Below are 15,040 nucleotides of genomic sequence, written 5' to 3' on the forward strand. Positions count from 1 at the left end.
CAATGTGACTATGTGAGGAGCGTTATAAAACTAGTGTAATCCGGGGAAGACTGCACCGGATTCTACAGCGACGGTTTATAGCCGTCGCAATTAGCGACAGTTTTTAGATCCGTCGCCCATAGCGACGGCTTTAAAACCCGTCGCTATTAGCGACGATTTAATAATCTGTCGCTATTTGCGACGGTTATTAACGGTCGCTGTTAGACTCCTTGCCCCCTTTCCTTTTTTTGTTTTAAATAAGTCTGAATCCGGTGCAGTGAAATGCGGATTGTACTAGTTTTATAAACACTTTCATTTTACAATATTTTTATAATGTTTTATTTAATTTATAATATTTCTTAAAAAACCGACAAAATATTGCATGATATTACTGTGAATAATAATATTGACGACGTGCGATTAATGTACGTCGTTAATGTCTAGACACCATTTTTTTAAAATCTTTTACTATTAACAACAGCGCATATAAACTGTAAATAATACTATTAACGGCGTGTCTTTATTGTGCGCTGCGAAAATTACATATGTTATTAACAGCACACATAAATGTATTCTGCCGATATTACTATTCGCAGCGAGCTTTTAATGCACGCCGTTATTTCTGTCAAGTGCGCACCGTTAAAAGTAACATGTGCAGCGTGATTGTATATGACAGAAATAACGACGTGCATTAAAAGCGCGCTGTGGATAGTAATATCCGTAGAATGCATTTATGTGTGTTGATAAAATAACATATACAATTTTCGCAGTGCACAATAAAGACACGCCGTTAATAGTATTATTAACAGTGTGCATGTTTATATGCGCTGTTGTTAATAGTAAAAGATTTTAAAAAAATAATGTCTAGACATTAACGGCGTACATTAATCGCACGACGTCAATATTATTATTTACAGTAATATCATGCAATATTTTGTCGGTTTTTTTAGAAATATTATAAATTAAAGAAAACATTATAAAAATGTTGCAAATTAAAGTGTTTATAAAACTTGTACAAAATTCGCATTTCACTGCACCGGATTCAGACTTATTTAAAACAAAATAAAAAGAAAATAAAAAGGAAAGGGGGCACGGAGAATCTGTAGAAGACTGCACCGGATTCTAACAGCGACGGTTAATAACCGTCGCACATAGCGACGGATTATAAAATCTGCGACGGGTTTTGAAGCCGTCGCTATGGGCGACGGATCATAAAACCGTCGCTAATTGCGACGGCTATAAACCGTCGCTGTAGAATCCGGTACACTCTCCGGATTACACTAGTTTTATAAACCTTCTCACATTGCAATATTTTTAAAAACACTTTTTAAATTTATAATATTTTTAAAAAAAAAGCCTATTTGGGTGAGTGATGAATACTTTGAAAATTTAATATCCGATATTTATAGAATTAACTTATCATGTTCTGATAAATATAAATAAATAAAGTGCTTTCTACCCTCCATGTTTTTTAACGTTATTTATGCTTATTTTAACATCTTAGATTATAACTTAACGACAAAATTTCAACTTTAGAGATTATTTTTTCTTTAAATCAATTATAATTTTGTGGCAATGTTGCAATATTAATTTTCACGAGTTTTTTAAATATGATAATCATTTGACTACGACTCTCGTTGAAAGATGACGTCGTAAAACGCATACGTTCCGTTTTTGCGTAAGTGAAACAACAATAACTTTGCTAGATGATAAGCTGGTATGAGATGTTTAAAATAAAATGAGTGGGTCTCATGTGAGACCATCTCACGGATCCTAATCTGTGAGACAGATCAATCCTATCCATATTCACAAGAAAAGTAATACTCTTAGCATAAAAAATAATATTTTTTCATGGATAACCCAAATAAGAGATTCGTCTCACAAATACGACCTGTGAGACTGTCTCACACAAGTTTTTGCCAAATAAAACTCACCTAATTAAAGAAATATGATACTACTTTTTATATAATAAAATGAAAATAGTATAAATAATTAGATATATATCCTTACATATAATATATAACTTAATATTCCAAATATATACTACTTCAAACAATATAATACACAAACATTAACTATCTTTACTACATTATATTAACTAAACCATTGAATAATCGTTTGGATCATGGTATAATTTCAAATTTACCTAAAATATCATTTAGTACAATCTATTTGGTTAACTACATAAATGAACTAATTTCTCATTAATGAAATTAATATTTTGATTATGTAATGTCGAAAAATTTGTGGCAACAGAATAATATCTTGGTATCTTTCCTATTTAATATTAAACATCATTTTTATCGAAACACTTTTATAAAATATAAATATAGTAGTTCAAGTCATACATAATATTTGTGTATTATGTTACACACCCGTTGTATCAAAAAAGAATAAATAAATATATAAAACTCAGGTATGTAATTCATTTAAATTCCATTATCTGTATTAAATTTGTATCATGCAAAACCAGATCAACAAAAATAAATATGATCAAAGAAATATACACTATAAGATGCTTCTCAATTAATCAAAGGGCTAGCCACATTTACCTCATTCTCATGTATCCTCTCTGTAAATCTGTAAAAATCTGCAGGCAATGGAATATCAAGTTCTGAACAAATTAACTTCATCACCTTTGCAGTCACACCTCCCAAGTTCATTTTATTCAAAGTCACAGAAATCGCAAACCGGTTGTTTATGTCGCAATATCCGGTTGAACCTCCCATGCCCGAATGGCCAAAACCGATTAATTTACCATCCTCTGAGTAAGATCTCTTGAATCCAAGCCCAAATTGTCCATTCGGAAGTGTCAAACCCTCGTATTCTCCAACTCCCATGAATTGATCGTGAATGTTACTGTTAGTGAAAAGCTTCCTAGTTCTAGAATTGCTATGATAATCAGGTAACGAGCCATTGGAGGTGGTGTCATTGCTCGGAACCTGAGAGTAGTTATTGTCACTTAACTTTTTAGTGGAGCTACCGCTGAAACACGTCCGTTTCTTGGAGGTTCTTGGAGACGAGAACTTGGGAATGTGCGGATGGCTGCCGAGTGGGGGCTTGGTGGAAGAAGAATGTGGCGCTGGAATGACACCTTTATCGACAAGAGCTGCATAGTAGCGTGCCAAGGCTCGAGCTGAGCAATGTGCATTAGCAGCAGGTATGATGGCACGGCGTGCGTTAAGTGTGTTGAATAAGGCAGGAAGAGTGGATGCCATTTGAGAAACATCTTGTATTTGGTTCTGAAAGGTGGATGGTAGGTCTGGACGCTTACTGATTTCTGAAAATTTTTGTATTTCGTCCATATCTACGGTAAGCGTGGCAAGTCGAGATTCCACACCTACGAGAAAGAAACTATATGGTTAGGCTATATGCCGGAAAAAAAAACTAAGGACAATTTCAAGCTTATAATTTTGGCAAGGGAGAAATTAATATGTTGTCCCCCAAATGGAACAAACCCAGAGGCAAACAATGCAGTCGAATTCTGGGGTCGCCCATGCTTTTAACAATTTAGCAAATATAAATAGATGTCATAAATGAACAAAATAACGAGTGACTAAAAAAATTAGTAAACCGAATGTTCCAACCCTCAAGGTTCAAGAAAAACCTCCCATGCCATAGCCATTACTATGTAAAACTCCATCGAGGTTTAAAAATACTATGTTTTGAATTGAAAAAATAGTTTGATCCTTAGTTAAGGGGTGATGAGATGGTACCCTAAGGGCATTACCCCAATGATGCATGGAAATTAATTTATCACTACAAGAGAGATGTTTTGATAAATATTCACTCCTAGATACACCCTTCTGGGTAGTGTGAAGCATGAAATTTCCTTTCAGTGAAGATATTCATCTGAGTCAGCAAAGATGAACATAGTGTATCAAGACCACAAGTGAGTGTGAGCAAAACAGTTGATCAATGGACATGCCTGGAGGAATTCCAATGTATAGCTCGCCATCTATATTAAGAGGACGAATAAACGCTTCTTCAAGAATTTCCTGAAACTTCTTATGGGAGGCATACTGCACAACAAGAATGATGACGATATTTTATTATCTCCATAGATTGCCAGTTCAAATATTGACAAGTTTATATGCAGTATATCAAGGCCTATAAACAGAATATGCAAAAGGATCCACCACAATCCTTTTTTCTTATAGAATTTTAGCAGTATTGCGACAAAATCCATCCAGCAGATTGTTTCAAAATCTTTCTAAGCCATATAACTATTTACTACTGGATATATGATCGTGATTAGGCATGATAACTACAAGTTTTTTCCTTCATTTCCCCATCTACATATATTTAATATGTCAAATAAATAGAACTTTGAATGTAAGGGTCATAATATGTGAAACGTTTGCTGCTAAACAAATCAGGTATATCAGGCATTTGATAGCATTTAAACCTCAACCTGAAGTAACTCGAAAAAGAATACAGATCCATTTTGGATGAGACCAGAATTTATATGCTTTCCATTTTAAAAAGATCTGAAATACCTCAATAATACCGCCACATAGCCATCCAAAAGATAAATAATGGTACAACTGCTGATGACCGGGTTCAGTCTCTGGTGCCGCTGCCGTAATACAGTTCAGACACTCATCCCAATCAGTCATTAGCAACGGATTTTCACGTGTTAGACTGGCCAACGCATTGTGCAACCCAGACGTATGATTAAGTACATGATGAACCTAATTTTGCATAAATAAAAAATATATATTTACATTTTGTTTATTTATGCTAAACATAAACAAATAAAACAAAATAGGAGTTCTACTTGGGAATTGTAAACCGCATCTTACTTTTGTCAATTAAAAGGTTGGAGTTCAGAAACTTCAGATTTTCTCGTTAACATCTTCGTTATTTTTCTCAACGACTATAAGTTTTGCCATAAATAGATGATATACTTCAATAGCAACGGCAAAATTAAACTGCAGCACAAAAAGTTACCTTAATTTGATCTTTTCCGCTGGATTCAAAGTGAGGCCAGATATTTGCAATTTTCTCCTCGAGATTCAGCTTCCTGCGACGAGAACTTGAGATATGGAGTTTGGAATGCTTTATGATTTAAAATATTTGATTTGCATTATGATCACTAGTTATAACTTTCTGTAAAATGACAAGTATTTGATCCCAAAATCACGGTGATAATCCATTAAACTATTTAAGTGACAAATATTAAGTGACTAGTACAAAATATTTAAAGCACAATCACTTAAGATTTTCCTTGCAAGGGACAACAGAAGCACGGAAGGTTTTGTGTACCCATTATCAATTAGGCAATGTACCATGCCTGCCGTGATCCCTTTTGATACAGAAAAAACAGGGAATAAACTATCCGGTTGAACAGGCCGAGGATCATATCTTCCAAGCACCCCAGCAGCCGTGTCAATAATTACTTCTCCATCTTTATAGGCACATACCTATACATTTTCAAAACAGAAATGAAGGCCTGTCAAAGAAGCCACGAGAATTTATGACGAGTCAAATCAGCCTTCTCAATAGAAGAAATGGACAAACTGAAATATCGTGTCAGACATACTAACAAATTAGTCATTCTTTGTAAAACAAATGACATAATTTTTGCCGAAACAGAATTTTTTTCAGAAATTTTCATGTTATCATATAAAAATAAACAAGAATGTACTAGGATAAATCTTATGTCTTGTTAATCTCTTATACACTATTCCAAAGCTCTAGATGAACGCAGATATCAATTCCTCTGTCAAGTAACTACCAAAAGCACTGTCTATTTTGGGAAAAAAATGATTAGCTCTCTTTCGGACATGTCATGAAGCAGTAGTATGCACCTGGATCCCAAGTACTTTATCAGCATTCCCAAGATCAACTAAGAGCCGCCTCAACTTGTCTTCAACGTTAGATAAGATCGGAGTGTCATGTATCCATCGTGCATTAAATGCTGGACCATTGTTTAGGTTGCTAAGAGAAGTTACACAAATAGCAAATGAGGCAAGCGACCTTGAAAATATTAAAGAGAGAGAGAGAGAGAGCAAAACTTACGATTGCAAAACGGATTCAGCAAATGGTCTCATGATATCCACATATACTATGCGTACATTCATGGATGATGAAAGCCCTGATATCCATGCCGGTTCCCAAATTCAGGAGAAATTTATAGAGAAAAATTTATACATAATTATATGTATACATATACATCATAATCTTTTTAACTTAATAATTTGCTAAAGTTATATAAAATAAATAGAAACCGTGACTTTTTTTTTGAGCCGGCAACTTTTTAAAACAAGAATATTGTTTCTTAATTTTCTTTAATTCAAAAAATTATTATATATCATCTCTAATTTTTCTAATTAGATCTAGAAGTTTGTAATTGCCTTATCATACAATAAAAATAAAAAATCAAGAAGTGTTGTTGATACTTCTTCCTTAGCTCACACCCCAAAACTATATAAATTTAAATTGACTAACTGTTTTCTATATTTAGGGCTTTGATTTGCTACCATTTGGCATACTAACAATATCATATAATTTATTTACTCCTCTTTTATCATTTTTTGTTTAGTTCATAACATGATAACAGAGTAATTCAACTTTAATAATATGCACATGATTTTTTAGTTGATTAAGTGTATGCTCATTTAATCCTAGATTACTATGTAAATTTAATTAAAATATATAAGTGTATTGATTGTTAAATATCTCCTTTGTCGATAGAATTTATGTGGTCCCGATGCTATTAATATATAGAGATTATACTATATGTCTGTAATCCACCTCTCAGGAGATTAATTACTCTGCCAAAAATAATGATATCACCAGGAAAAGCATCGACCTGAAGAAATGTTTGAAATATCTTAGAAACTAAGAAAAGATAGCTCATCAATAGGTTGATGGTAGCAAACCGAAAGACATTATGAACTTACGGGATTAAAACGTTTCATTTCTTTCTTATTGAGTTTCATCTTGTCTTGCACAATCTTCATGTTTCTAGCCCTTTGCTCAGCCAAGATTTTCATGTTTTGCTAGACCAATGAGTAAAGTTCATTGAGTAGACAATTGGAAAAATCACATTATAACAATATGTGCTAGCTTACAGGAGCTTCATTTGCCACAGTTGAGGTGCGGAAGAACACATTTGCTATCTCCATCATTTGCTCCGGAAGGTCCAACCGCATCTTTAGTCCCATTTCTGCAAAGGAAGATAAAAGTGCCACGTAATCACCCTGCAAAAGATAAAGGGTGTTTTGTGATGTACAAGTTAGAAAATTCAATAGCAGCACAGTTCCATGCAAAAGGAGGAATGAAAGTATCAGGGGATGGTAATAGATTGGATGGTGCTTTCTAATCATTTATGAGCTTCCACGTGTCAATTAATAAAAAGAACCACAATAAAAGGATAGTGTAAAAGGTGGAAGGCATTTGACTTAGCCATACGATTGAAGTTTCTGGAATCAGGGGATAATTATCGACTGAACTGGGTTGTCTGATTATTTATGAGCTTCTACATGTTATTTTATTACAAAGAATCACAATAAAAGAATGTCAAAGGTGGAATGTATTTGAGTCAGCAAAACAATTGAAGTTTCAAGTATCGAGGGATAGATACATTGGATTGTGCTTTCTAATCATTTTGGGCTATTACGTGTCAGCTAATATAAAGAACTAAAATAAAAGAATAGTACTAACCTCAGCAGATGCTAGAAACATTTTTGCCAGTGCTTGTGTCATACTTGCTGATAGATGCTTTGTAAGACCAAAATCTAACAAAATTGGTCGATGTGGAGGAATCTTGCTCACAAGGAAATTTCCTATTTTACATCCCATAAACAATGAACAAATTGTGGACTATTTGGAAAAATAACATACAGACATGTAAAAGATAGAGGGAGCAGAGAGTACCAGGGTGAGGATCACCATTGAAAAAACCATCAACATAGATTTGATGGGCATAGGCGCGTGTAATTTCCTCTACAAGTTTTTGTTTGTCCACACCAAGTGCTTCCAATGATTCTGAGTCATTTAGTCGTACACCATCCATATACTCTAAAATGAGGACCTTCTCAGTTGACTTGACGAAAAACAGAGTGAAAAGTTAATACACCTCCCTTCACAGTAAAATGCAGGAAAAAGCAAAAATTGAGGATGGGTGGGGTCTTCAGTAGAAAGGAACATTTTCCCACACCCAGAGAACTATATTCAGAACAAATTGTACATAATAAATGAAAACAACTAACATTTTATTGAATCTCATGAACTACCCTTGTAGAGCAGTTGAACCCAATTGAAAAACTACAAATATGGTATCACAATGTTGTAGCTGCCATCCGGTTAGGTATTCACTATTCACCGACTTTTGCTAACATAATAACATATTACTAAAGGAAGTAGATTTATACTCCTATTTTCTTTTCCCGTGGAGGCATGGAGCTTCAATTTGATTGATAGAGATAACCTAGAGAGCATTTTTGGTCTGTCTAAGGCATATAAATACAGAAATTCTTAAATGTAGAGTAAGACTAGTACATTCAAGTTTTTACCATCACAAGATAGAAAGAACAAATCCAACAAAGTTGATAGAATAATTCAGTGTCTTGCTATTTCTGAAGAAAAAACCAACTCCAAGCCACCATTCAACTAAATGATCTGTTTAATTGTACTTCCTACCTAAGTTGTACTTCAAACAGAAATAAAAAAATATTATTTATCGTGGTCTTTCAAGAAAAACCATTGGCAATAAACTCAAAGATGATAAATCTCACTTATGATGCAGCGCATTACTCATTTTATCGTTAAAACCATTATTTTGATTTTAAGTTTGACAGAGCAAATAAGGCAAATCACATTGTATCCTCAGCAATTACATCTCTTTCTATCTTCTTATACATTTTTTCCCTTTACATTTGATACAAGTTTACAAGTAAACTTTGAATATTTTCGATAATAAACAGCTAAATGGGATCCTCTCAAAGTTTGAATCCCCGTTGAAGATTAAGTTAATATCAAAGAAAAAAAGTGCTCACAATTAGGCTCATCAGCTTTTGAACCTCACAAGTCCGAAAATTTCGAGCTTCAGCATCATACTCAAGGAAGCTAACAAATCAATTGAGCAGGCTAAACTCATATTGAACCTGCCACCCACACAGACAGTGGTGCACTTGTTGGTAGGCACTTGAAAAGTGGTTTTGTCATGCTTCATTGCTATAGATAGGGCCGGTTAATTTTTTCATTGCCTCTAATAACAATCAGAAAAAGATGTGAATCTAAATCTTTAACACTTGATAAAAAAACAATTATTTTGTATTCACTACCGTCATTGAAAATTTGACTCGCAACCATGATTGTTTAGTTCCTCAAGGAAAAGCACCAATCTATGTAGACCAGAATTTCATCTCAAAGATTTAGAAAAAATAATACCATAATAATTTCTGGAATTAAGACGTCCACACGATTTATATTGTCATCACCACAGTTACTTTTGCAGCAAAGATTCCTTGAAACTTTCCGAGTATTTTCTACACAAAAAGGAGAAGCAACATAAGAGTTAAATGATACTGCAAGTGCAAGACAAAAGATACAACTAAATCAAGAATTCACACCTACCAGCCTCATGGTTGAAGTCAAGTTCCTTGGGTGCTTCTTTGCACCACTCATCTATCATGGGATTGAAGTTATATTGTGGTTCTGCCCAAGCAATCCAATCAACTATAGACTTGGCATTTTTCAAATCCTGCAAAAGTGAAAGTTTGCAATAATCCTTTTATTGTATAGCACATTACTCAAACAGCATCCTAACACCCCAAGAACAAAGGTCGATAATGACCTCTAATATAATTTCCTTTATGCCCTCATGTTGAACTTTAACGACCACTTTTTTCCCATCCATCATGGTAGCCCGATGAACTTGAGCTATCTGCATAAAAGATCAAACAGATCATTACGTACATCCAGCATATAAATCATTCCGCCACAGGCAAAAATGGAAACAACTATAGGCAAAATAATACTTATGTTCATAAAAGACAAAATGAAAAAATGTCAGAATGACCACTAGTCTTGTATCTGGGGAAAAAGTAGATATCCGTAGGGAAAACCTATTTATTCATGATTTTTCTCAAGACACTAGGAGAACAGCTTCAAATGATCGGCAGAACTACTCTTGTCTAAAAATCTCCATCACTAAGAACAAGTACAAAGTTGTTACAGTAATGGTATAATATCCGCTCCTTTCTACTAACAAAAAAATGATTAATTGTACTTCAACGTGTTATCAAAAAGCAATAATCTGCATCCACAGTTCCTTGGTTCTCTCAGACAGTAATATTTGCACAAGGGTCTTACTGATGCAGTTGCCAGAGCAATTCTATCGAAATCCAAGAAGAGCTCGTCCATGGATCCCCCTAACTCTCTTTTGATAGTTTGACGAATCTGCATAAAAGAATCTAGTTATAGGTTTCCCAAGAACATTTGCACAAATTTCACCATTTGAGGGTAAAACTGATTTATTTGCTCAAATTTTTATCTCACAATGGTAAGCATATTCATATATATCCAAAAAAAAATATAAAAAAATAGTAGATGAGATGGCTAGGATTGATTTCCCCAATCATGCAGGTTTGGCCTATCCACATTTTATCACAACAAATTTCCACTCTAATTTAAACTCAAAAAGCTGTTGTTCCCCACAAATTTTGGAGGTATTATCATCAATGTAGCCATAAAAATGCAGATATCTGTGGTACAACAATAATATAACCAAAACAAAAATGCATATTTCTGATAGCCATCATATGGGAGAGTGACATGGTATATATGCAAATTCCTGGTAGAAAATTTTGGTGCATTCATGGATCTCGAGGATGGTGACTACAACCTCTAATAACTTGTGATCTTCTTGCTGTGGCATGACTAAATTTTAGTTAGAGTGGAACCATGCTCATCGTCCACTAACTTTCACAAAACCGATAAATTAAAATCAAAGTAATCACCTCTTCTAAAGGGCGAGGAGGAAGAGAATCCTGCAGCTGTTTTAAAAGCCGAATATATGCCTGGGGAAGCACATCAGCTCGTGTAGATAGATACTGCCCAAGTTTCACCCACAAACCTTCCAGCTCAACTATCAAATTAAGAACACGCTTAGCATTACGTTCGTGAGCTTTCTCCCAGAGATCATCACTTTTAGACTTGCGATTCCATTTCTCCCTCTGTTGCAGGGCCTATAGATTTTTTTTAAAAAAAATCATACAAAAATGAGAGGAAATTGTCTCAGGATTATGAGGCATTAAAACAGAAAGAAAACAAAACAAAGAAAATGGTTTCCATTTCGCATCATGAGTAAACAATCAGGTCAAGGTAACCGAGAGAAGCACACTGTACCTTATAGTCGAGGTAAATTACAACAGCTAATGTAAAAACCTTGGCACGCCTCTTGTAAATGCTTCCCAATCCCATCGGAACACTAATTCACAGCAAAGTGGAGATTCTTCTGATACTATATTCACAAACATCACATATAATTCATCAGAATTGAAGGCATCACTATCCATAATTCCGGATAAACCAAAAAACATGATAATCATAACCCAAGAACTAAAACAAGCATTTCCCAGGAACATCTCATGAACAAACAGATTCAATCCAACAATTTGATCAAAAAACAACAACTCACTAATAACCAATGAACGTGAATGCAATCATCATTTACCTCCAAAATACCATAAAACAAATCTTTTTTTCCAAAGTATATGAAAAGGGTTATCATCGAAGCTCACCAGGAAAAGGGATTAAGGATAGAATCGGAATTTAGAAATCGAACGCGTAAAAGAATCGGATGCCAAGCGCACAAGAAGCGTGAATCCTCGGAATAATCGGTGGAGCAGCAGTATTTAAAGAATGTCGCCCGTGCTGGTGGAGATTTGGTGGGTACGCTTTTCGTCGACGTCTCTCTTTATTGGTGAACGCTAGGTAGTGGAGTTTCTGCTTAACGACTTTTCAAATTTTTTTTTTTAAACTTTTTAAATAATATAAATAATCATAAATTAAAAAAAATTATTTTTTTTGTGTATTTTTTCGTGCCTATATCTGCAAAAATTCTAAATTATTTTCATTTTCATGTATTACATTACAAAATTAAATGTATTTTGCGCATACGAAAATATTAATAAAAATTTATAAAATACTTCTTCATCGTCAATTATATAAATAAAAATGGGTTTTAAATGAGACCGTCTCACAGACTCAACTCTACTCATATTCACAATAAAAAGTAATACTCTTAACATAAAAAGTAATATTTTTCATGGATGACCAAATAAAAGATTCGTCTCACAAATACGACTCGTGCGACCGTCTCACACAAGTTTTTGCCTGGCAAAAATTTGTGTGAGACAATCTCACGTATCGTAGTTTGTGAGACGGATCTCTTATTTGGGTCATTCATGAAAAAATATTACTTTTTATGCTAAAAGTATTATTTTTTATTGTGAATATCGATAGGGTTGACGCGTCTCACAGATAAAGATTCTTGAGACCGTCTCACAAAAAACATACTCATATCATAAAACTATTTTAGTACATAATATATAACTATCATATCTCAATAAAATATATTTTAATATAATATTCAAAAATTTCGTACGATATCATTTAACACGAAAAAAATAAAAAAAAAATAAGATGTATATACATCGTGTACCAAGACACAAATAAAATATAATTTCTTTGAATGCTTGAGATGAAATAGTGAGGACTCGTGGCATCCTTGCGAAACTTCAAGATTTATAATTTAAATTCTAAATATCAGAATTAATATTTTATATTATATTGTATATAATAATAAAATAGGTCAGTAGAACTTAAATTATTGAAGAAATAAACGACTTTATATATTTTTAATCGAAAAGTAACATCGAGTCATAAATGTTGCATTGAGTGCACCGAAAACACCTAATTTGAGGTGACAAAAGTCTCCATAGGCGACAATGAAATAAATACATGAAATGAGCTTTCAACCCCCCCTAAAGGGAGGTATGCAAATGACTTTTTTTTTTAATGTCAGAATCTCCGATTGGGTAAATCGTTGGACTAACATAATAGTTTGCAAACCACATCAGTCATATAGATTACAATGAGCAAGTAATGTGTTTGAAGCTTTTCTGAAATGGTTTTGATATGAGAAATCGAACTTCTGATAATTAATCAATCGTTCTCATATTCCATCAAATCGAACATTCTCTCGTGGACAATGACATTTTTTTCTTTGACTACTACTAATCTTGCGTTGATGAAAAGGTCAGTTGACTGCACAAATGTGTAATGCGCATCATATTTCTACGAACAACTTGCTATGTTGCATTGAAAAAAAAAGAGTCCAATGACGTATTCAAACACGAGAATTTCTTAGAAAAGTACTCGGTGGAAAAAAAATTATCGACGGAAGTCATTAAAGATCATACAACGAAATTGTATGTGAACAGCACAATTGGTCGCAGAGAAATGGGATTTGGATTGAAAAAATTGTTGTAAAAAATGATATTAAAAAAAAAGTTACAAAAAGTTGATTAATCGGGTTCTACCAACTGAAAAATGATGGAGGCTTTAGAGGAATGAATAATCTAAGGGGGTGTATTCAACGTGGGAAATTTATTGACTTTTAATGACTTTTGTAGATTTTAAAAATCTAGAGGTATTCAATCAAGACTTTTGTATACTCTATTGAAGTCTTGTGGTATTCAAAATAGACTTTCATGGAGTTTTTAAAAGTCAAGTGGTATTCAACATTGACTTTTATAAACTCTATAAAAGTCTACGGGTATTCAAATATTCCATGGACTTTTAATAACTCCGTGGAATTCATTGACATACAAACATTAAAGCCTAAGGTACAACTACAAATTGTAAAAAATTGTATTTGGTTCACCCCAAAGATTTGAATGGATTTTTAAAACTTCTAACTCTCTCTCTGTCGCTTCACATCACATATCTTCATATCTTCTCTCCTCTCATCTATTTCTATTACTCTCTCAAATTTTCGAAGTGTATCTCTATATATATTTTCATCTTTCTTTTTCAAATTTTTCATTTTTTGGCTGATTGTTCATTTAATAATTTTTTATTTTAATAACACGGGGAAATTTTGAATTATAGAATTGATTTTGTGATTTTTAATTTATGATTTATACAAATTAATGTAATATTCAATAATAATAAAAGATGATCAAAAAAATGTTGTTTAATTCTTAATAATTGAATAGTTTCGTAACGACAATGATTTTTTAAATTCATTTTCGTATTTTTAATTAATATGTAAGCTATGATATTTTTATACAAAATTATATTCACACAATAATAAATAATATTATTTTTACATTTATATTATCAATTTAAAAATAAGATTACATGTTAATCAATTGATGTATTTTAAAAAATTTACAAACATGCATATAAACCCACATATATATACATGTAAGGATTAAACGATTTAACTTTTAAATAAGTAAATTTATTTATTAATATAAATATTAAAAATAATTTCAAATTGAATATGTTATATATGTCAATTAATTATTGGTTCAAAGAAATTAATAAAAAATTACATGTTATAGTTAAGTACAAAATTTATAAAATTCTATAAAAAAAATCTACAAAAGTCTATAAAAATCTTGCAAAAAAGTCTACATAAATCCACATAAATCTGTTTATAAATCTGTGAGATTCCATAAAAGTCAATAAAAATTTATCAAATCCATAAAAGTCTATAAAGAAATTTTCAGATATAAAATTATTTTTTCAAAATATTTGCCATTGAAGAAATACTCCTTATAGAGTAATTAAATAATTTTGGTATGTACGGTAAAATATTTATGTACGTTATAATATTTTTTGTTCTATCTAAAATATCTTCATTAGTTTTGTATGATTGAATGTTTGTTCTTTTATTAAAAGTTATAGCTAGTAGTAATGGTTGAATTCTAATTTTCTAAATCTTACAGCAGCTCAAGCGCTATGTTTTGATTGTTGTCCTAATAGGGACAATTTTTACCAACAACAATGATCTTTTCAATAATTGCACTTGTCGCTA

General features: G+C 32.7%; 1 protein-coding gene across 2 annotated transcripts; it reads right to left on the reverse strand.

Annotated features, from left to right (window-relative positions):
• Positions 1 to 2,383: 2,383 nt before the first annotated feature.
• LOC140806916 (uncharacterized) lies at positions 2,384 to 11,925 on the reverse strand. Of its 2 annotated transcripts, none has more exons than XM_073163466.1 (19): positions 11,733 to 11,925; positions 11,338 to 11,452; positions 10,950 to 11,177; positions 10,303 to 10,389; positions 9,785 to 9,874; positions 9,565 to 9,691; positions 9,379 to 9,476; positions 7,864 to 8,032; positions 7,651 to 7,772; positions 7,059 to 7,187; positions 6,888 to 6,986; positions 6,739 to 6,796; positions 6,004 to 6,079; positions 5,793 to 5,922; positions 5,248 to 5,405; positions 4,933 to 5,005; positions 4,479 to 4,673; positions 3,908 to 4,001; positions 2,384 to 3,319 (listed from the first exon to the last, which is right to left on the reverse strand). In XM_073163466.1, the coding sequence occupies exons 2-19, from the start codon at positions 11,410 to 11,412 to the stop codon at positions 2,502 to 2,504; spliced, it is 2,826 nt and encodes a 941-aa protein (XP_073019567.1). In that variant the 5' UTR covers positions 11,413 to 11,452; positions 11,733 to 11,925; the 3' UTR covers positions 2,384 to 2,501. The 2 variants fall into 2 exon arrangements, with proteins under 2 accessions (XP_073019567.1, XP_073019568.1); XM_073163467.1 differs by having other exon boundaries at positions 11,666 to 11,925.
• Positions 11,926 to 15,040: the final 3,115 nt, after the last annotated feature.

This window comes from Primulina eburnea, chromosome 12 (genome assembly GCF_022965805.1).
Source record: "Primulina eburnea isolate SZY01 chromosome 12, ASM2296580v1, whole genome shotgun sequence".
Taxonomy (NCBI): domain Eukaryota; kingdom Viridiplantae; phylum Streptophyta; class Magnoliopsida; order Lamiales; family Gesneriaceae; genus Primulina; species Primulina eburnea.

What these genes read in the sequence shown, in the direction of transcription:
- LOC140806916 (XM_073163466.1), bottom strand. Translation starts at nt 11,412, where the DNA reads ATGGGATTGGGAAGCATTTACAAGAGGCGTGCCAAGGTTTTTACATTA. An exon ending in AAATGAAACGTTTTAATCCC is followed by an intron (nt 6,797 to 6,887) that starts GTAAGTTCATAA and finishes ACATTTCTTCAG; the next exon opens with GTCGATGCTTTTCCTGGTGA. An exon ending in ATAAAGTACTTGGGATCCAG is followed by an intron (nt 5,406 to 5,792) that starts GTGCATACTACT and finishes GAAAATGTATAG; the next exon opens with GTATGTGCCTATAAAGATGG.